The sequence below is a fragment of the Brachycentrus maculatus genome, unplaced genomic scaffold (genome assembly GCF_059751285.1).
Source record: "Brachycentrus maculatus isolate JH-2025_06_01 unplaced genomic scaffold, ASM5975128v1 h1tg000053l, whole genome shotgun sequence".
In the NCBI taxonomy this organism is placed as follows: domain Eukaryota; kingdom Metazoa; phylum Arthropoda; class Insecta; order Trichoptera; family Brachycentridae; genus Brachycentrus; species Brachycentrus maculatus.
Genome location: NW_028280807.1, coordinates 71,112 through 94,317, shown reverse-complemented (window position 1 = coordinate 94,317; position 23,206 = coordinate 71,112). Strand labels below are relative to the sequence as shown.

General features: G+C 31.8%; 1 protein-coding gene across 1 annotated transcript; it reads left to right on the top strand.

Annotated features, from left to right (window-relative positions):
• Nucleotides 1–302: 302 nt before the first annotated feature.
• LOC148311988 (uncharacterized) lies at nucleotides 303–21,817 on the top strand (the record flags this gene model as incomplete). Its single annotated transcript, XM_088277983.1, has 2 exons — nucleotides 303–665; nucleotides 21,046–21,817. A coding segment is annotated over exon 2 (657 nt), but the record flags the coding sequence as incomplete, so codon positions are not given.
• Between the last annotated feature and the right edge of the window lie 1,389 nt (nucleotides 21,818–23,206).

The following is a 23,206-nucleotide window of genomic DNA, read 5'->3' as shown; positions in this document are numbered from 1 at the left end:
ATAAATTAAAAATTTATAGATAAGACCACATAGTGCCGAATCAATTAATGAAAGAAATTATTTAATTTTTATAATAATTTATCATTTTATTCCATACAATTGATGTCAAATCTATAATTGAAATACAGGTAAACGGCTTGATTTACGCTGATTCACGATGTGTTCATTTTACGCCGATATTATTTAACTGGCGTTCGGAACAGAACCCCGGCGTAAGACGACGGTTACCTGTACACACCTGTGTGCATCGAGCTTAATTAGGACTGGCAAATGCAGTATTCAGTGTGTTTTCAACCGTCACCAGTCGACCGCGGATATTCAAAGTGTGCGGCTGTGTCGACGGCTTTGCTTTCGCTAGTTTACGTTAAATTATCGCGACTGCCAGCGGATCGATCAAACAGTCAGTGCGTTTTCCGATAATTCCAGTAAATTTCCTCATATTCGTGGGAATCATCGCTGTAAATTAAAGAAAACCTCGACGTATTGTTGTAACGTTGTTGGGAATTTTGTACGTCAGTGCGACGCATTTCTGTTCATATCAGTTGGTGTTTGGAAAAGTTTTGAAGTGATTTTTAGTTCGTGTTGGTCGTGAAGTGAGTCATGTGAAACCTTTAAATGTCACGATTATTCTCCGATTGTGGTATTTTGGACCCCTTGATTCTCAGGTAATTTTTACTTTCATCGTGATATTTTGAAAACAATTTCAGGTATGAAATATCATACAAATATCTGGTATAAATATGTCGACGTTTCATTGGGAACATTTGAATATTGGGTGACATTTATTTTAATTTGATAATTGTAAAATGCTTTAATGATACTTTAAAATATTATAAGAATATTGAAGATAAATATACTTTGAGATACTTTAATATATATAAATCCTACTTTTTACATTCATTGGGAACTTTTGAAACCTTGAATTTTTTGGTAACTAACTAACTAACTAACCATCACGCCGCTTCCTCGCAGGGGTAGGCAGAGAGAATAGAACGCCACACCACTCTGTCTTTGTAAACATTCTTCGCCTCTTCCACGTTCATGCATCTCCTCATAAATACCCGCCGATTGTTACGACTCCTAATCTGACCATTTTCAAGTATTTTTTGTATAAATTTATAGGTATAAATTTTTTGGTGATATTTAGATTAACATAATTTTGAATTCACTATAATATGAGATATTTTTACCGTGTTCATGATATTCGAAAAACCTTAATTCTCGTTTAATTTTTACTTTCATCGTGATATTTTGAAACCAATTTTAGGTATAAATTTGTCAACGTTTCATTGAGAACTATTGAATATAATGATAATAATAAAACCCTTATCCGCACCCCAATGGTGCATAGGGCACTGCGTCATATAATCGCAGTGTTGTCAAAGTTTCATTGGGAACTTTTGAATATTGTGTGACATTCAATTGAATATGAAAACACTCGAGTAGTAGGTGACATTTATTTTTAATGTGACAACCCTTAAGGGTTTTATATATTTAAATATGTGATACTTTTACTGTGTTTATAATATTGTATTTGAAAAACCGTAATTCTCAGGTAACTTTTACTTTCGTAGCAATATTTTAAACCAATCTCAGGTATTCCTCAACCCTTTACCGGATTGATCGTATCACATACGTTATTACCATGCTTTAATTGGGAACCTTTAAAACCTTGAAATATTGGGTGACATTTAATTTAATATGGTGTTTTAATACTCATGTATATATCGAGGATTTTATGAGTGTTTTTTTAGAAGTTTTAGTTAATTTCAAAATTAAGAATTACATATTGTAACGTTAAATGAAATAATATTTCTAAAAGACACATGGAAAATATCAGATATTTAGGTGTTTTCAAACATCAATATTTTTATATTATTTTTTGACATCTCATCAAAGATGAAGAAGAATATGGAAGTCTGGGCATTTACGGGGCTTACGACCGTCATAGGCTGGTTTAAGTGATCACTTTACACACGTGTAACATTCACCAATTCTACCCATTATTGACAACCACACTACTCAAATTCTTGGAAGTTCTATATATATGAACCAATTTAGAAACTTTGTTCTTGAATCACTAGATCTTCACTAGAGACATCTATTGGTTGTCAATAATGGGTAGAATTGGTGAATGTTACACGTGTGTAAAGTGATCACTTAAACCAGCCTATGACGGTCGTAAGCCCCGTAAATGCCCAGACTTCCATATTCTTCTTCATCTTTGATGAGATGTCAAAAAATAATATAAAAATATTGATGTTTGAAAACACCTAAATATCTGATATTTTCCATGTGTCTTTTAGAAATATTATTTCATTTAACGTTACAATATGTAATTCTTAATTTTGAAATGCCTGGCTATAAAATACAATACATTTCTAAGAAATGGTCAATTTTTCCGATATGACAAAACGTCGTGTCGGAATATTAATATAATGGTATTTTCCTATTATATTATTATTTCTTCTTAATCCCATTGTATTTTCATCGGGTTTTAAAATCCCATTGTGATACTTCACAGGAAATACATATAGCTTCGGCTCAAACGACAAAACGGCCATCTCCGATTACAATTTGCATAGAAAAAATATAAAAAAATTAAATAAACTGTATTGTTTTGATATGAGATTTTTTAAATTATTGTTTTAACATGGTAGGCAGAGAGAATAGAACGCCTCACCACTGTATTTGAAAATATTCTTCGCCTCTTACGCATTTCGCCCACTCCTTTCAAGAACGTCATAAATCAAAAAACTTGATATTTCAGGAGAACGTTTTTAAAGTTTAAAAATATAATACAATGTATTAAAAATAAATATCAAGCCACTTATTGAACTTTTTACTGTGTAACAGATCTTTTTAGGTAAAGCCTGAAGATTTTTTCTCCATTTGAAAAATATTTAGTTTATTTCAAAAAATAATGAAGCAATACATTGTCTTCAAAATGCAAAAACAACACTTTCTGCCATGTAGTGGGTAAATATTAAGTTAAAAATATGCCGCTTTCGCTGGGATATAGTAAATTTTCTGGGCATTCCGAAAACATGCACAACTGAAAATTGTCGATTTTTGATTTATGACGTTCTTGAAAGGAGTGAGCGATTTGTGCAACTTCTCATACACACGCGCCGATTATGCGACTTCTTACCTGACCATTTTCAAGTGTGTAAAATACCTGATTATGCTGTCACAGAGGAAGACAGTGAAAAACTTTTCACTGTCTTCCTCTGCGACTTTTCTTACTTAATTCGCGTCATAAGTTCGTTTTGTCGCTATTTCCTTACTCGTTCGTTCCACGTGTCCAAACCATCTCAACGCACTTCTTAATTTTAAATTAATTTAGTACTATCTGCCCACTGATTGCAAACGGCTATATATGGTATCAAACGTTTTGATCAATATCACTGGTCCGTTTTTGGTCGGTTGGAAGATATTGCTTTTTAGCAATAAGTCCGCCAATGTACTTTTTATTTTCTGTACAAGTTTAAATAAATAAATAAATAAATTTCATCGGTAATGCTTGCATGTTTCTTTTTCATTTTTTTTTTTATTTCCATATAATATTTTATTTAATTTATTTAGCATCTATTGAATTAACGAGGTTTTCCCCGTACAACGATATAGCTATAAGTATTTTTTTATTTAAAAAAATGTGAGTAGCTAAAATATTTTCTTAATGACGATTATAATGGGTTGAATACTTTATCATGCTAAGATTTTCCCGGTATTCCCCTGCTTCTATAACCAACTACATTCGCCTCATAAATTTGTTTCACTATTATTTCTTCACTCATTCGATTTACATGCCCAAACCATCTCAACACACCTTCCTTAATTTTATCTATTGTATAATGCTTATCACAGCCTTGCATTCCTTCCTTATATCACCGTTCGAACATCTAGCATCATCGAACATCATACATCGTTTTACCGCACATTAGCCTGAGAGATCGCATTTCTACAGCATTCGGTCGCCTTTTGTAATACCGTATTTACATTAAAATTAAATGTTTTAATTCTAGCTAATTAAAGTAAAAGTATGTGTAATTAATAATAGTGATATTAAAAACTAGTCACAAAGTTTCGCTTCGGTAATCGCGGATTATCATATTAGGTATTTTTCATTCACTTTATGGTACTTAACTAACTAACCAACCATCAATTCGCTTTCTCACAGGGGTAGGCAGAGAGATAGAACGCCTCACCAATCTATCTTTGCAAATAATCTTTGACTCACCAACATTCATACATCTCCTCATATATCACTCACTCCTTTCAAGAACGTCATAAATCAAAAATCGTCAATTTTCAGCTGTGCATGTTTTCGGAATGCCCAGAAAATGTACTATATCCCAGCAACAGAAGCAAATTTTTAACATAATATTTACCCGCTACAGGGCAGAAAGTGTTGTTTTTGGATTTTTAAGAAAAGGTTATGTTTAATTATTTTTTTCAATATACTTCATATTTTTCAAATGGAGAAAAACACCTTTAGGTTTTACCGAAAAAGATCTGTTGTACAGTAAAAAGTTCAATGATTGGCTTGATAAATATTTTTCATAAATTGTATTATTCACATTCCTATACACAGGACCAACCTGCCGATGGTTATGCCTGTAGGAAGAGCTACCGCTATGTTGAACAATATCACATTGGATATTGATCTGTTCCATGTGTCCGAAGGAGTTTTCCGAAGCGGGATTCTTCTACACCTTTAAGTCTTCTTGCTTACTTTTACTTTTAATATATACGCCTTGAATATTGTTTGTTATGTATATATTATTTTTTTATTGAATAAATTGAAATTGAAATTGAAAATTATTAAACTTTAAAAACGTTCTCCTGAAAATACAGTTTTTTTTAGTTATGACGTTCATGAAAGGAGTGAGCGACATTCCAATCATCCCGACTCCTCACTTGACCACTATCAAGCACTTGACATACTTGATCATGCCAAGTTTTCATCGGTCTCTCTCTGTTCCTAATTCCAATCACAGTGGAACCTCTCATAACGAGCGCAATTCGTTACCAGCAATCTTACTCGTTAAGCGAAACATTTTTTGTTGACTGGCTCGGAAGTCCCGGCTCACAAGTGAATGTCGTAAAAGGGGAATTGTCCTTTCTCTGTTACTCGTTATGCGAAATGTCGCTCGTTAAGGGAGCAACTTTTCACATTTGTGAACGAGAATTTGGACACACTAAAATGATTTAAATGAATAAACTGGTCAAATTAAAAGCTAAAATAATAAAATGAAAAGGATAGAGTCTACCGTTTCTCGTGTATGTGATTATAATCCAGGATTCTGAGTTCACATACTAATGAAAATGTTTCTGCTCAATAAAATAGCTTATTCATCTAACCAATAGATGTCTCTAGTGAAATCCTAAGTGATTAATGTACAATGTTTCAAAATTGGATCATATATACTTATAGAACTTCCAAGAATTTGAGTAGTGTGGTTGTCAATCATGGGTAGAATTGGTGAATGTAACACGTGTGTAAAGTGATCACTTTCAAACAAACCTATTACCAGACTTCCACATTTTTCTTCATCTATGTTGAGATGAAGTCAAAAAATTATGTAAAAATAACTTCTGATTGGAAATAATCCACATTTCACCCACTCCTTTCAAGAACGTCATAAATCAAAATTCGTCAATTTTCAGTTGTGCATGTTTTCGAAATGCCTAGAAAATGTACTATATCCCAGCAAAAAAGGCATATTTTTAACTTAATATTTACCCGCTACAGGGCAGAAAATGTTGTTTTTGCATTTTGAAGAAAAGGTATTGTTTAATTATTTTTTTTAATTTATTAAACATTTTTCAAATGGAGAAAAAACCTTCAGGTTTTACCTAAAAGATCTGTTGCACAGTAAAAAGTTCAATAAGTGGCTTGATATTTATTTTTAATTACATTTTATTATATTTTAAACTTTGAAAACGATCTCCTGAACAATCAAGTTTTTTAAAATATGACGTTCTTGAAAGGAGTAAGCGATATGTGAACAAGTGTTAGGACACATGCAAAATTTTGTGTTATATGTACAAAAAGATTATTTTTGTATTAATTTTGTGTTTACTTCTGAGATGACGCTGTTAGTACCTCGTCGTGGGATCATGCTATTTCAGATGAAGGTTAAGAACAAATTTGATAATCTAACTGGGTAGGTACTTAGTTTTTTTGTTAATTTATATGTAAAACAGTAATAAATTGATCTCGGTGGGCAGTCGATATCAGAATTTGAACTCCTACACTGCGAACAAAACGATTTCAATCATAATTGAATGCAAATTTGAAAAAATATGTGTCGTAAAAACTGTGTTTAATAGGATATTGCTTGATATTAATAGTTAGTACCTACTTACTACTTTATACTTACTTATAACCCTTATCCGTACCCAATGGTGCATAGGGCACTGGATATAATTAACGCAGTGTAATCTTGAACGTGTAATTTTGTCCGCCTCCGTAGTGTAATGGTCAGCACGCTCGGCTACCGTTCTGGACGACCCGGGTTCGATTCCCAGGGGGGGTAAGAATAAATATGAGTGATTTTTTCGCTGTAATATTTATTCAATACTACCCTGGACTGGTACTTGAAGCGGAGGGCTGATCACCTTTCCTTCATGTGTAAACGATCCACTGCATTTATTTGACGCAGTGCCCTATGCACCATTGGGGTGCGGATAAGGGTTTTATTATTATTATTATTAATCTTGAACGTTACTTACATGAAGGCAAAGTGATAACTCTTGCGCTTCAGGATCCAGTCCAGGGTAATATTAAATAAATATTACTGTGTAAAATTACTAATGTTTATTTTAACTCCCCCTCCCTGGGAATCGAACCCGGGACCTCCAGCGCGGTAGCTAAACTCGCTGACCATTACACCACGGAGGCGGAAATCAAAGACAATGAAATATCAATCATGTAATAATTTCAGCACTGACATAACACAATGTTTCGAGTGTGTCTAAATACATGTTCACAAATCTGGATTATCTCCAATTAAGAGATACATTTTTGACAACATATATGGAAGTCTGGGCATTTACAGAACTTAAGACCTGGCTTTAAGTGATCACTTTACACACGTGTAACATTCACCAACAATTCACCATGATTGACAACCACACTACTCAAATTCTTGGAACTTCAAGTTATATGGTCCAATTTCGAAACATAGTGCTTGAATCACTAGAATTTCACTAGAGACATCTATTGGCGAGATAAGATAAAAATCATTTAATATTACCACCATTCGAACTTGCGACCTCCAGCACAGTTGCCAAATGCACTAACCACGACACCATGAAGGCGGATAGAATACAGTTAGACTTTTCATATTATTTGTGCACACTGTTAACATATAATAATAAATCCACGATGTTTTTTGTAATGTAAAATTTTGCTATTGAAAATGTCAATAATGGTTTCCTTCTATGGATATCTTTCAAAATGATCTGTCTATGGAAAAAATGCATTGTATACAATCAGTGGCGTGCCTAGAGTTAACCAGTAAGGCAAACGAATTATTTTTCACATTCGTGAATATATGATGTACCTATAATTTCTTCACCTCATATCGCTCACTCCTTTCAAGAACGTCATAAATCAAAAAACTTGATTTTTCAGGAGAACGTTTTTAAAGTTTAAAAATATAACATGATGTTTTGAAAATAAATATCAAGCCACTTATTGAACTTTTTACTGTGCAACAGATCATTTTAGATAAAACCTGAAGGTTTTTACTCCATTTGAAAAATATTAAGTATGCTTAAAAAATAATTAAACAATACCTTTTCTTCAAAATGCAAAAACAACATTTTCTGTCCTGTAGCGGGTAAATATTAAGTTAAAAATATGCCGCTTTTGCTGGGATATGGTACATTTTCTGGGCATTCCGAAAACATGCACAACTGAAAATTGACGATTTTTGATTTATGACGTTCTTGAAAGGAGTGAGCGATATCATTCCCAGTATAGTAAGCACCCAGAAAGTATTATAAATATAAACAATGTATTGTAATCATTGTAAAAATAAGTACGTATTATTATGTGTATGTATTACATGTAACTTTTGTAAGGTACATGTAACTTTGAATAAAGAAAATGTTCACTATAATAAAATATCTTCCCCAGATATCAACCATCACCAATAAGTACCATCGCCATATAATGGCATGCATAGTGTTTAATAATCATAAGCGAGCGATAATTGAAAAACAGTCATACATTAATTATGTATTTTTAATCATTTGGTCTAGATTTAGTCATTTTTATTTGGAGTTGTTTGGCAAGCCGGGCTTTTGGGCTTCTAGGGAAGTACCGCCACTGTATATAATATACACCAGTCATAGGTTGACAGAGATGAAATGAGAAACTGCCAAATGTATTAAACGCAAAATAATGGATCTTTGTCAGACGGGAGGAATATCTAATTTAACATACTCAACCTATAAAGGATTGTATAAGACTCGTGAAGTGTTTATAACAGCCGATATAATTAATATTTTTGTTTATAATTTTCTTTTGGAAAATTCGCCTTCGAAAAAACGTTATTTTCGTAAGTTGGCAATGAATGACGTCACAGAAACGATGGAGTTATTTTAGTGTTGGTGTCATTGCCGAATTATTGGCAGCTCTATTTGTTGTAGTCTATGGTCATTTTCGAACACTGTTTAAATGAAATAGTGGTATTTAACAAGTAAAACTTAGATTTAAAATTGATAAAAATTATCGCCAAGTGACTGCTGAAGCAATTAATTAAAAACTATATAAATAAACGAGTATATAGGAATAATAAATGACATTCGTAAACTTTGCTCACATATCGCTCACTCTTTTCAAGAACGTCATAAATCAAAAAACGTCAATTTTGAGTTGTGCATGTTTTCGGAATGCCCAGAAAATGTACTATATCCCAGCAAAAGAGGCATATTTTTAAACTTAATATTTACCTGCTACAGGGCAGAAAGTGTTGGTTTTGCATTTTGAAAAAAATGTATTGTTTAATAATTTTTTAAAATAAGCTAAATATTTTTCAAATGGAGAAAAAACCGTTAGATTTTACATAAAAGATCTGTTGCACAGTAAAAAGTTCGATAAGTGGCTTGATATTTATTTTTAATACATTGTATTTTATTTTCAAACTTTAAAAACGTTCTCCTGAAAAATCATGTTTTTTGATTTATGACGTTCTTGAAAGGAGTGAGCGATATATCAAATACAAAATTTGCTTTTTGTTTGTAATTCATGACAATTTATTGCTTAAAGCTTTAGCTTTAAACGCTATTTGCATTTTTGCTCGTTCAATTTCAAGTTTTGATTAAGGCCCATCATTCGTTAAATCGCATTCATCGCTCCGATGACCACCGGAGCGGTCACATGTCTCTTCACGCCCAATTAAAAAAAACTATTAGGATATATATTTTTTGTTTTTTAGAATATACATTTAAAAAAATTATAAACATAAATATTTAAAAAAATTATTAAAGAAAACAATTGTTTTTATACCACTTGAGTTTATTTATGACTTCTGCTTTCGGAAGGTAAGCATCAAAAATAAATATTTTTACATATTTTTTTTAACTCCAAACCTTTCAACTGCTTTTTTCTTTTTAAAACCATAGAATTATTTCGAATAAAATCTTTTCTTTAAATGAAAAAACCTTGTTTTGTGAAAAACACGGTTTTTTCATTTTTTCGTTTTTTCATCACGTAAAATGTTACCTGGATTTAGAAAAAAATAAGTTGCGACTTTACGAATGCTGGGCCTAAAAAACCTCTCATTTATACGAATAAGCAACTAAATCACTTTTAACTTCAGATCGTTGTACCACTTTTGCAATAACCTAATGACTATATTGAAAAGTGAGAAGCTTACTATGTTCTCTGCGCATCCATAGAAAAGGTCCATCTGCCGTTTCGAAAGTTCAAACGATTGTCTTCGTAATTTATTTCCCGCAATTACGGCCATTTCTGATGACAAATGGTTCTGATGATAATGAGAAGTTAATGGTTAAATGATATGGGACTCTTGCTAGCAGACATGGGTGCTTTGCAAACAATGGAATATTAATATGGACTTAGAATAAAGTATGGAAGAAAAGAGTGAAGTTAGTGACAAAAGGATGAAAGTAGACTGAATGCAGTCGAAATGCGATCTCCCAGTGTGGCAAAACCATGTATGGTAGATGTTCCAATGGCATTTGGCTGGTTTATTATTTTATTTTTCAAAATATATTACATACATAAGTCATATATATATATATATATATATATATATATATATATATATATATATATATATATATATATATATATATATATATATATATATATATATATATATATATATATATATATATATATATATATATATATATATATATATATATATATATATATATATATATATATATATATATATATATATATATATATATATATATATATATATATATATATATATATATATATATATATATATATATATATATATATATATATATATATATATATATATATATATATATATATATATATATATATATATATATATATATATATATATATATATATATATATATATATATATATATTATATTCCCGATGAGTAATTTCTATTTCTCATTTTGGGACATGAAATTAAGGTTAACAAGACTGGAACACAAATAATAAAGTACCAAAAAGATTTTTTAAAAATAACCAAAACTAATACATGGCAAAATATAAAAAAAACAATAAACAGGTATAATAACCCATGTCTTCTAGCAAGAGTCCCAAATCATTTAACCGTTAACTTCTCATAACATTATCATGTTATCATGAATTCTTTGGTCTTCCTCTAGAATTCTTTCGAGGTAAATCCACAGTTATTATCTGGTCCACAACATGATCAAGTTCTGTTCGTGCTCATACCATCTCAATTGCATTTCCTCACCTTAATATATCGCTCACTCCTTTCAACAACGTCATATATCAAAAAACTAGATTTTTCAGGAGATTGTTTTTAAAGTTTAAAGATATAATAAAATGTATTAAACATAAATATCAAGCAACTTTTAGAACTTTTTTACTGTGCAACAGATCTTTTTAGGCTAAACCTGAATGTTTTTTCTCCATTTGAAAAATATTTAGTTTATTTAAAAAATAATTCCGTGTCCGCCTCCGTAGTGTAATGGTTAGCACGCTCGGCTACCGTTATGGAGGTTCCGGGTTCGATTCCCAAAGGGGGTAAAATAAATATAAGTGATTTTTTCACTGTAATATTTATTAAATATAACCCTGGACTGGTACCTGAAGCGGAGGGCTGATCACCTTTCCTTCATGTGTAAACGATCAAGATAACACTGCGTTTATATGACGCAGTGCCCTATGCACCATTGGGTGCGGATAAGGGTTTTATTATTATTATTAAAAAATAATTAAACAATACCTTTTCTTCAAAATGCAAAAACAACACTTTCTGCCCTGTAGCGGGTATATATTAAGTTAAAAATATGCCTCTTTTGCTGTGATATAGTATTTTTCAGGGCATTCCGAAAACGTGCACAACTGAAAAATTTTGATGTTGTTCAAAGGAGTGTCTGTCTCCCTTATTTTTGATGGCAACAATCCTTGTATATACAAAAAATACCAAACATTGTTTTGTCAATATCGTGAAGGTTGAATGTGTTGTTATACGTTAAACGCAAACAAAAAACTCGTTGGTATTTGGACAGAGTTCTGCGAGCCTAATCCAACCCGTAAAAAACCGATTAGGTATTCAAATATGTTTTAAGTATGCTTTTTGTAAACACTGTCAATGTTTTTTATTTGGCAGATTCGCGCAGGGTTTTAAATGTTAATATATACAAACTTCGTATCAATTACAAACCGCGTTAATATCAGATGTTTTTTGATACATTTGACATTCAGGGTCGACGCGTGTAATATATTGATAAATATATGTATTTCTATATATATATTTATATATATATATATATATATATAAATATATATATATATATATATATATATATATATATATTTATATAAAATATAAATATATATATATATATATATATATATATATATATATATATATATATATATATATATATATATTTATATATATATATATGTATATATATATATATATATATATATATATATATATATATATATATATATATATATATATATGTATATATATATATATATATATATATATATATATATATATATATATATATATATATATATATATATATATATATATTATGGAAAAACTTTGGGACTGGCAGATAATTTCGTATATTTATTGTAACTGCAGACAGTTGGTAGAATTCCATATTGAATTGTTGGGTAATATATCCAAAATAAAACAAGGTTTTTGTTGGATTGAATTTTACATTTATTTATGTATATCTTAATATTAAGATATACATAAATAAATGTCGAATTCAATCCAACAAAAACCTTGTTTTATTTTGGATATATTACCCAACGATTTCGTATATATATGAGAAGTATGTTTTCTGGGGATTAAATTGATAATGAAAAAAAAGAGAGAGAGAATGCTGGGAACAGAGTGAATAGTGCACTGAATTTAGTTATAGATAGTCAAACTCTATCAGCAACTCTGTCCGCCTCCGTAGTGTAATGGTCCCGGGTTCGATTCCCAAGGGGGGTAATTAAATAAGTGATTTTTTCACTGTAATATTTATTCAATATTACCATGGACTGGTACCTGAAGCGGAGGGCTGATCACCTTTCCTTCATGTGTAAACGATTAAGATAACACTGCGTTAATATGAGACAGTGCCCTATGCACCATTGGGGTGCGGATAAGGGCTTTATTATTATTACTATCAGCAAAAGCTAAACTGACATACACAACAGAGTCCTGGTTCCAACCATAATGTTTGGAAGTGAAGCATGGGAATAAGATGGATTTAAGTAGATTGAATGCAGTCGAAATGCCTTCTCTCAGACGAATGTGCGGTAAAACGTTGTAAAATAGATGTTCGAATTGTAATGGTAGTAGAACAACTAGAGAAGAAAAAAAACTTTGCATTATCAAATATTTCAAATACTTTAAAGCGTACAGGTCAGGAGTTGGAATAATCGACGAGAATGCATGAATGTGAATGAAGCGAAGAATGTTTGCAAAGTAAGATTGGTGTGGCGTTCTATCATCTGCCTACCCCTGCGGAGAAGCGGCGTGATGATGGTTAGTTAGTCAGCTAGTTTTTTTGTGATAATTGTAGATACGATGCAATTTTCCAATACAACTTAAACTGAAGGTGTGTTCTCACATGGTATGCACTTCACATGTGATAAATACATGTGCGTATCGATTAGCATCCATAGTAAGTGGCAGTCCGAAGGCCATAGCGATGATATATCGTCCGAGTGACGTCACCGGCACTATGGATCGATGGCGGATAATGGCAGCCGATGGTGATGGCTGCCAGGAGACCATAGTGCGAGAGGTGTCTGGAAATACCGCGGAAAGGTTACGCGTTGTACCGCGCGGATTGTATGGTATTATATGTACGGCGACACCGCTATCCGCGGAACAGGTTTGAGGTATGCGTTTTATAATAAAGGTTACAGAGATGAACTGGAACTAGAAAAATAAACGAGAAGCGATGATCCAAAAACATAAATAAATAAAATTATCATATTTTATTAAAATTAAACACTTGAATATACCACATTAATGAGTTTTATTTATACATACGACTAGTTTCGAAAACGACAGATGTTTTCATCTTCTGGTACAAATTAAAACTAACAAACAAAAAATATATTTAGGTATATATTAGGTGTATATACAAACCCCCCTCCCTATATTTATTAACCTATATATACACCTAAATATATTTTTCGTTTGTTAGTTTTAATTTGTACCACAAGATGAAAACATCTGTCGTTTTCGAAACTAGTCGTATATATAAATAAAATTCATTAAAGTGGATTATTGAAGTGTTAAATTTTAATAAAATAATCATTTTATTCCACAAAGTTAACGCCGAGTCAATAAATAATAAAATTATCATATACACAAGCAATGAAAAGTAAAAATAAATATAATTTGGAAGATTTAAAAATAAAAAAGCAGTTAAACAGAACATAAATATAATCAGTAATCAAATAAATTTAAGTCGAAGTCACATTTTTAATATTTTTCCTCTAAAATCAAACCCAGCCTAAAACCACAATTACCCCCTTCACCGCTCCTACCCCACTTAAAACACAACTACCCCGACCCCTATTCTTGTCGAAACCCAATAATTTGTTCACTGTTTCTTTTATATGTCTGTTTAGTTATAAAACAAACCCTGGTGAGGGCAATACGTTGTTGCCGTAACTAGGTTTTTGATTTTTTTAAAGTGAGTGGATAAAAAAAAATAGAGTCTTTTTATTTTTCCAAATAATATACATATGTTCAAAATATCTAAATCTCAAATTAATACGTCTATTGTATTACCCACACGTTAAAGTTAAACATATACATATTACAACATTTTGAGTGCGTCCAAATACTTGTTCACAAAATCTGGATTATCTCCAACGAGCTCCATTTTGTGCACAAGTATTGGACACACTCAAAATGTTGTGAATAAATTATCTGGTCAAATTATAAGCTTAAATAATAAAAATGAAAGTGGTATTTTCTGGCGTTTCTCATGTGTGTGATTATAATCCAGAATTCGGACCTCACATACTAATATAAGAGTTTCTGCTTAATTAAAAGCTTCTTTACATCTCACCAATAGATGTCTGTAGTGAAGTTCTTGTGATTCAAGAACAAGGTTTCTAAATTGGTTCATATATATAATTCTTCCAAGAATTTGAGTAGTGTGGTTGTCAATAATGGGTAGAATTGGTGAATGTTATACGTGTGTAAAGTGATCACTTGAACCAGCCTATGAGGGTCGTCAGCCCCGTAAATGCCCAGACTTCCATATTCTTCTTCATCTTTGATGAGATGTCAAAAAATAATATATATACATCTCTTATGTCTCCGTATTATCTATTTTTTTCTTTCGTAAACCTTATTTTTCTTCTTGGTGTAGGCCTTGTGGCCTGTTTTTTAAAGATATTAGCCTCCTGCGATGTCAATTCCCAGCTGTCAATGCATTTCTTTAGCGGTCTGCCCGGGAGTCGACTGTCTACCTTAGGGGAAAAGAAATTTCACTTCAAACGCAAAAAAAGGAAATAAAATTATTGTAGAAGCTGATTCGGTCCTGCCTGCTGTGTTGTTATGTTCTCACTCTCATTCCTCGAGTTGGTGATTGGGTCAGTAGGTTCGATGGTGTAGACTGTAGACTGTGTACTATTTACTGGCTCATCATAACCCGACTACCATTGCATTCCAACCTGAGTAGTAATTACTCTAATTTCAATAGGGTTTCACTAAGAAGAGATGAATGTACTGTCCTGGCCATATCGGCTGTCCAAACTTAAAACACAGTAAGGGACATTTTTGTAGTATGTTTTTTTTTGCATTTTGGACTAAATAGAATCTACTCAGTCCAAAAATGCAAAAAAAGTACTACAAAAAATATACCTTTATGCCAGTTTTGGGCGGTTTTTATAAGAATCAGATTTTTTTTTAAAAAGAATTTTGTTTGGACCGTAGTCGTCAAGTTGGCAAGCCTGCGCGGCCCGCAGTCTTAGTGCGCGCGATGTACTCAAGTTTTCAGACAATATTTTCAATACTACTTGGAATCATGACTCTCTCACTCTTTATAACTCCTTGGTGCGAAGTAGACTCGAGAGTGGCTCCATGATTTGGGGGCCACACGAGCTTAAGTACTCTCTTATGGTAGAGAAAGTCCAAAAGAAGTTTTTGAGGTATCTCTACATGAGAGAGTACGGCTATTATCCTTGGCTCTACCCGACCCAGTTTCTCCAGGGTATGCTTGGCTACAATAGTTTAGAGACTAGAAGGAATGTGTATTTAATTACGCATTTTTATTGATTGTTGCGCGGTATGATCGATAATCCTGAAATTATCCGGAGCATTGGTCTGTATGTTCCCGATAGTTACCTAAGACAGCGTCGGCATAGATTGTTTCACATTCCTATACACAGGACCAACCTGCCGATGGTTATGCCTGTAGGAAGAGCTACCGCTATGTTGAACAATATCACATTGGATATTGATCTGTTCCATGTGTCCGAAGGAGTTTTCCGAAGCGGGATTCTTCTACACCTTTAAGTCTTCTTGCTTACTTTTACTTTTAATATGTACGCCTTGAATATTGTTTGTTATGTATATATTATTTTTTTTATTGAATAAATTGAAATTAAAATTGAATTGAATTGAAATGAGTACTTGGTACTTAAAATTTATTTTTTCAATTCTAACTTTCTTTATAATATAAAGTCTAATCTTTTTTGTTGAACGTCCAATTTGCAGTGAAAACCCTGTATCTAGTACAATGTTTGTCTTTACAATCTCTCTTTCTACGACTATACGTTTAGTTTTTTTCTGAATTTACTTAACCGGAATTAATTTGCAGTTGTATGTATATGAAGTAAGCTTTACGTAACATGTACGGTCCAGTTGTTAAATCTATGAATGAATGCTACTCAAATCTATTCAAAGTAAAATTAAATGTATAGACCTTGGTCTGTGCGCTCAAAGCGTAACAATGTGAGTAGGTACGTACCACGCTACTCGCGGTGTTCCTAAAGGCATTGGACTGGGTCTCAAACTAAATCAAATACTAGTTAGCAAGTAACTAACTAACATACTATTTTTTTTTCGATCTCATCAAAGATGAAGAAAATAATAACTATATGAAAAATATCTCTTTTTAGTAAGTGAATCCTGGATTAAAATCACATACGTGAGAGACGCCAGAAAATATCATTTTCATCATTATTATTTAAGCTTATAATTTGACCGCCTCCGTAGTGTAATGGTCAGCATGCTCGGCTACCGTTCTGGAGGTCCCGGGTTCGATTCCCAAGGGGGGTAAAATAAATATAAGTGATTTTTTCACTGTAATATTTATTCAATATTAACATGGACTGGTACCTGAAGCGGAGGGCTGATCACCTTTCCTTCATGTGTAAATGATCAAGATAATACTGCGTTTATATGACACAGTCCTCGTTGCACCATTGGGGTGCGGATAAGGGTTTTATTATTAGTATATATAATTTGCCCAGTTAGTTTATTTACATCGTTTTGAGTGTGTCCAAATTCTTGTTCACAAATCTGGATTATCTCCAATTACAGGAGTTATAACTCCTACAATTGGAGATAATCCAGATTTGTGAACAAGTATTTGGACACACTCAAAACGTTGTAAATAACTTACTAACTAGCCATCACGCCACTTCACCGCAGGGGTAGGCAGAGATGGTAGACAACCTCAACGCTCTGTTTTTTGCATGTTTAAAGTTAGTATACCGTGCCACAAAGTTAACAATGTTTTTAACCTCCTATATATATATATATATATATATATATATATATTTATATATATATATACATATATACATATATATATATATATATATATTTATATATATATTTATATATATATATATATATATATATATATATATATATATATATATATATATATATATATATATATATATATATATATATATATATATATATATATATATATATATATATATATATATATATATATATATATATATATATATATATATATATATATATATATATATATATATATATATATATATATATATATATATATATATATATATATATATATATATATATATATATATATATATATATATGTATATATGATGTAAATTAAGTGTAAAAATGGTCACGTTTTTGATCATATATGTAGGTTTTCCAAAAAATTAGTGTGGTTGTCAATCATAGGTAGAATGAATGAATGTGTGTTTAGTGATCACTTCCATAGCCTAGGTCATAAGCCATGTAAATACTCAGATTTCCATATTCTTCTTCATCTATGTTGAAATGCTAAAAAAGGTTAAAAAATAAGTAGAGAAACGTATATTAGTGAACAAGGATTTGGATACAATCTCAATTGTGATTTGAAACTAATTTCATCCATAGGGTATTATTACCCTGGTTGAATATTTAATTTAACATACTTAACCTATAAAGGATTGTGTAATACTCATTTTGCGTTTATAACAGCCGATATAATCAATATTTTTCTTTTGCAAAATTCCCCTTCGTAAAAACGTTGTTTTCGTAAATTGGTTACGAATGACGTCACAGAAACGAATTCACACTACTTCTATTACAGCTCTATAAAGCAGATACATAAAGGGTTACGCCCCATAACACACCCAATGACGTAAAATTTTATGACGTATAGCGGTGTCCGTTTTTCGTTTTATTCAACTGTCTAAAGTTTAAACCTTTATATCTCCCTTACTTCTTTACAGATTTCAATAAGAATGCTACCGATAGTCTTGTGATTTTTCATATTAATTTATTAGCCAATAATAACGCATCACCAGAATTATTCATTGATTTGGCTCGTTCTGAGAATTTTTAGAAGACACTTGTATTGTTTTGCTTTTTTGTGAGTTAGCCATGTCTGGCCCCGATCACACACTGTGTCTTGACCTTGCGGAACGAATTGAGGAAATGGGTTATTTTTCTTGCAGTTATCGCCATTTTAACAGTTTTTTGCTAATAATATGAGTTTATTTTGTTTGCCACCGGAATCCGTGATTTGACGCGCCATTAGTGACGCTAGCTGCTTCTTCAATCCGATAATAACAATTTTATTTATTTATTTAAACATGTACAGAAAATAAATAAGTTCATTGGCGGGCTTATTGCTAAAAAGCAATATCTTCCAACAAACCAAAAACAGACTAGTGATATTGATCAAAACGTTTGATACCATATGTGGCTGTTTGCAATCAGGGGGTAGATAGTACTTGAACATTAAAAAAAATCGTAAATTACAAATTGACATAAAAAAATATAAATTACAAAAGATGATAATAAGGAGGGCAAAGGAAAAAAGGAGTTAAGGGAAGGAGGTAGAGGGAAAAACTAAGGGAGGAGGTTTGATGGACAGTTAGGATTCTAATGATAAATTGTAAAGTCTCAGACGTTTCTTAAAAGTTATTAAGAAAAGGTGCATTTGTTTACGCGGAGAGGTAATTCATTCCATAGTCTGGCCGATTGGACAGAGAAAGAATTACTGAAGAATGATGTGTTATGGCGAGGAATGGGATGTGTTCTCTCTATTTAATATTAACATATTATTTTTTGATATCTCATCAAAAATGAAGAAGAATATGGAATTCTGGGCATTTACGGGGCTGACGACCGTCATAGGCTGGTTTAAGGGATCATTTTACACACGTGTAACATTCACCAATTCTACCCATTATTGACAACCACACTACTCAAATTCTTGGAAGTTCTATAAATATGAACCAATTTAGAAACCTTGTTCTTGAATCACTAGAACTTCACTCGAGACATCTATTGGTGAGATGTAAAGAAGCTTTTTACTAAGCAGAAACTCTTATATAAGTATGTGAGGTCTGAATCCTGGATTATAATCACACACATGAGAAACGCCAGAAAATAACATTTTCATTTTTATTATTAAGCTTATAATTTGACCAGATAATTTATTTACAACATTTTGAGTGTGTCCAAATACTTGTTCACAAAATCTGGATTATCTCCAATTACAGGAGTTATTTTTATATGAAAATAACTCCTGTAATTGGAGATAATCCAGATTTTGTGAACAAGTATTTGGACACACTCAAAATGATGTAATATTAACAAATATTGAGTATATATATATATATATATATATATATATATATATATATATATATATATATATATATATATACATATATATATATATATATATATATATATATATATATATATATATATATATATATATATATATATATATATATATATATATATATATATATATATATATATATATATATATACTTATATATTATTTATATATTTCCGTAAATCCTCTCCATATAAGCGGTTTCATCAGTTCCATTTACCTGGCATACAAAATTCCAAAAGTATGTCGTTCAACAGGTATTCGATGAATGCCTGCGTATCTGGTATCTGCATAATGAAGTGACCAGTCTTAATTTTATTTATCAATTAAATGTTTACACTTACCTACTTTCTACCGGGCCTGACCGGGTCAAAACAATCAACATATTGGCAACATTCTGCCAATATGGAGATAGGAGATGTTGAGAGTCATGATAGATGTAACAGAATGCAAGATGTGTCGGGTTGTGGTCCCGTGGTTAGTGTCGCAGTCTCTTAAGTCAGAGTTTCTCGGTTCCACCACTATTTGATACCTTTTTCACCTTCACAGATTACCTCACAGAAATAGTATGAAATTGAAATAAACACACTTTATGTGAGAGTTCGCTTCAGTATCTATGGTTGATTTGATTAAGCCTTTTTATTCAACAGACACTCTTTTAAATATATAATATAATATATAATTCAATACATAATAAAATAATAACAGTTACGAGTATATAGTTTTTTCCACATATATTTTATTTGAACAGTGACCGGGGTTTCTCGCTACCGACTACATCTAGGTCCGTCTGACAGATCCGTCTGATGATATCGGTGACGACGAAACCCGGTCACCGTTTAAATAAACTATATAGTTGTTATTTTATTATAAAAAATGCAGTTCCACCAAGAAATGTTATTACAATATTTTAAATGTATGCAAGATCCTTACCTTTAATAACTCCTAAGTAGAGATTTATGAACAAGGATTTGGACACACACAAAATGATGAGCCTATTTTTTTCTTTGAAGGTCGACCTAAAAATGGGTTTATTCGCTTGGACTATAAATACCAAAATTGATGATATCAAATACTACGCGTTAGAACAATCGATGATCACATTGTTGACACTTTTTAATCCGTTTCTTATCAGTTCTATTACGTTCATAATCGTTATTGCACTTCGCTGAGACATTTTATTAATCTAATCTCAGCAAAATTACTTTATGATTTCAGATAAGATACCAAAGACCTCAAACCATGCGGAGAAGAAGAGGAAGATAGTGTGTATAAAGAGTTGTGAAAGGTGCATGTTGAAAAAGTAGTGCAGTGCTGATAATGTGAGTGAAATATGGGAGAGGCAAAGTTTAGAGTTATCGACGTGGAACGCGATCATATGAACATGTCGCCGAGTTCCGGCCAAGTGTCCATCATTTCCGACAGCCTGTCGTCCCACACGGGCAAGATCTACATCAATTCCACGAGTGTGTCGCCGACGCGCGTGTCCATCAATTCGGCTAGCCAGTCGCCGTTCTTGGGCAAGGTCTACATCAATCCGGAGGCTTCGCCGACCTTCGAGAAGATTTCCCTCAACTTCGACAACGGGTCAACGAGTTCTGATAAACTGTCCATAGGTTCGCGCTGCGTGTCGCCGTACACCGAAAAAAGTGTCGTAAAAGTGTCGCACACCTTCGACGACTCATCTGAGAGTCGAGATGAGTTCTCCAGATCTGACGACCTGTCCAGGAACTCAGACAGCACTAGAAACTTGTCTGACATCTCTCGGAGTCTGTCTCCAACATCCAGGAATGAGTCTAGGATTTCTGGCGATCTTATCTCTCACGGAGAAGACTTGGACAAGCCTATCAGTCCAACTCCGAGTGGTAAAGAAGATGGGGGTAAAGAGATAGAAAATAAAGGGTTGATCAAAAGGGATTTGAAGACTCTTCCTGGTGACCTTAGCAGCCTTCCCAGAGATCTGCTGCCGAAAAGAAGTCCATTCATGAGGGTGAGTCATATTTTTTTGTTAAATCCCTTTTAGAAATATTTAAATTGGAAACAGAATGTGCAAAAGAAGGTATGCAGTTAACAAAAACTGATGAGGTAATAAAGACATAAAGATCTATCAGATTAGTGGTGTCTTATTTAGAAAATAAGACACGACAAATAAATGAGCTATGTGACAATGAGTTATGTGATCCATTATGTCTGTTGTATTGTTTTTAGGGATCAACTTAAAAAAATATTATTAAGTATTCACATCCACTATCATTTTTAAGACATATAATATAAACTAAATATGCTATAAACCCTTGTATACGTATCTAAAAAAAAGCAAGGAAAATTTTCAAAGGCAACTAATACATTTATTTTTTTAAACCCTTGAGACTGGACATATGAACACATCCAAATTTCAATATTTTTGTTTCAATAATTTATGGGTATCATGGATATTTACCATAAAATATCCATGGACCAAACTGCAGATCATTACAAAGGTATTCGAGCATAAATGTTGGTGCAATTACTCAAACAAAACCCGAAGAAGATTGCCAAAAAACGATTCAGACTGCATATTAAATTTTGCAAATAATTACATGAAAATAAACTATCGAAAATACAAGCGGCAATTTTGTATGGTAATTTTAAGGTCCGTGTTTGCATATTTGAAATAAATTGACCAAAAGAGACTGAAGGGCTTTTAAAATTGACTTTCAAATTTACCTTGTAGTGAAAAGTTATTAAAAACGGATAATAAGCCAATCGCCAATCTTTGTATCCTTCTCCATACTATTAAAATCAACATATTCTCTATTCTATCTTACTGTTAATTACTTAGTTGGGTTTCAGTTTTTAATGGCTATAACTATATAATAGTTTTCTTATTGTTGGATTTAGTTTTAAATTGTTTCAACGGCTATCCAATTCTTGGATTTAGTTCTAAGGTGCATTTATGGTTTTAGTTTTAAATGGTTTCAACCGTTTTCTGCTTGTAAAGATTTAGTTTTAAATGGCTTCAACGGATTTCTCATTCTTGGATTTAGCTTTATGCTACATGGTTTCAACGGTTTTCTAACGGTTGGATTTAGTCTTTAATGGTTTCAACGGTTTTCCAAATAATGGATTTAGTTTCAAATGGTTTCAACAGTTTTCTAATTGTTGGATTTAGTTTTAAAAGGTTTCAACCGTTTTCTAATTCTTAAATTAAGTTTTAAATGCTTTTAACGGTTTTCAAATTATTGGATTTAGTTTTTAATGTTTTTAATGGTTTTCTTCTTATAGATTTATTTTTAAATGGTTTTTATGATTTTCTTACTGTTGGATTCGGTTTTAAACGGTTTCAACAGATTTCTAATTATAACATTTTGAGTGTGTCCAAATACTTGTTCACAAAATC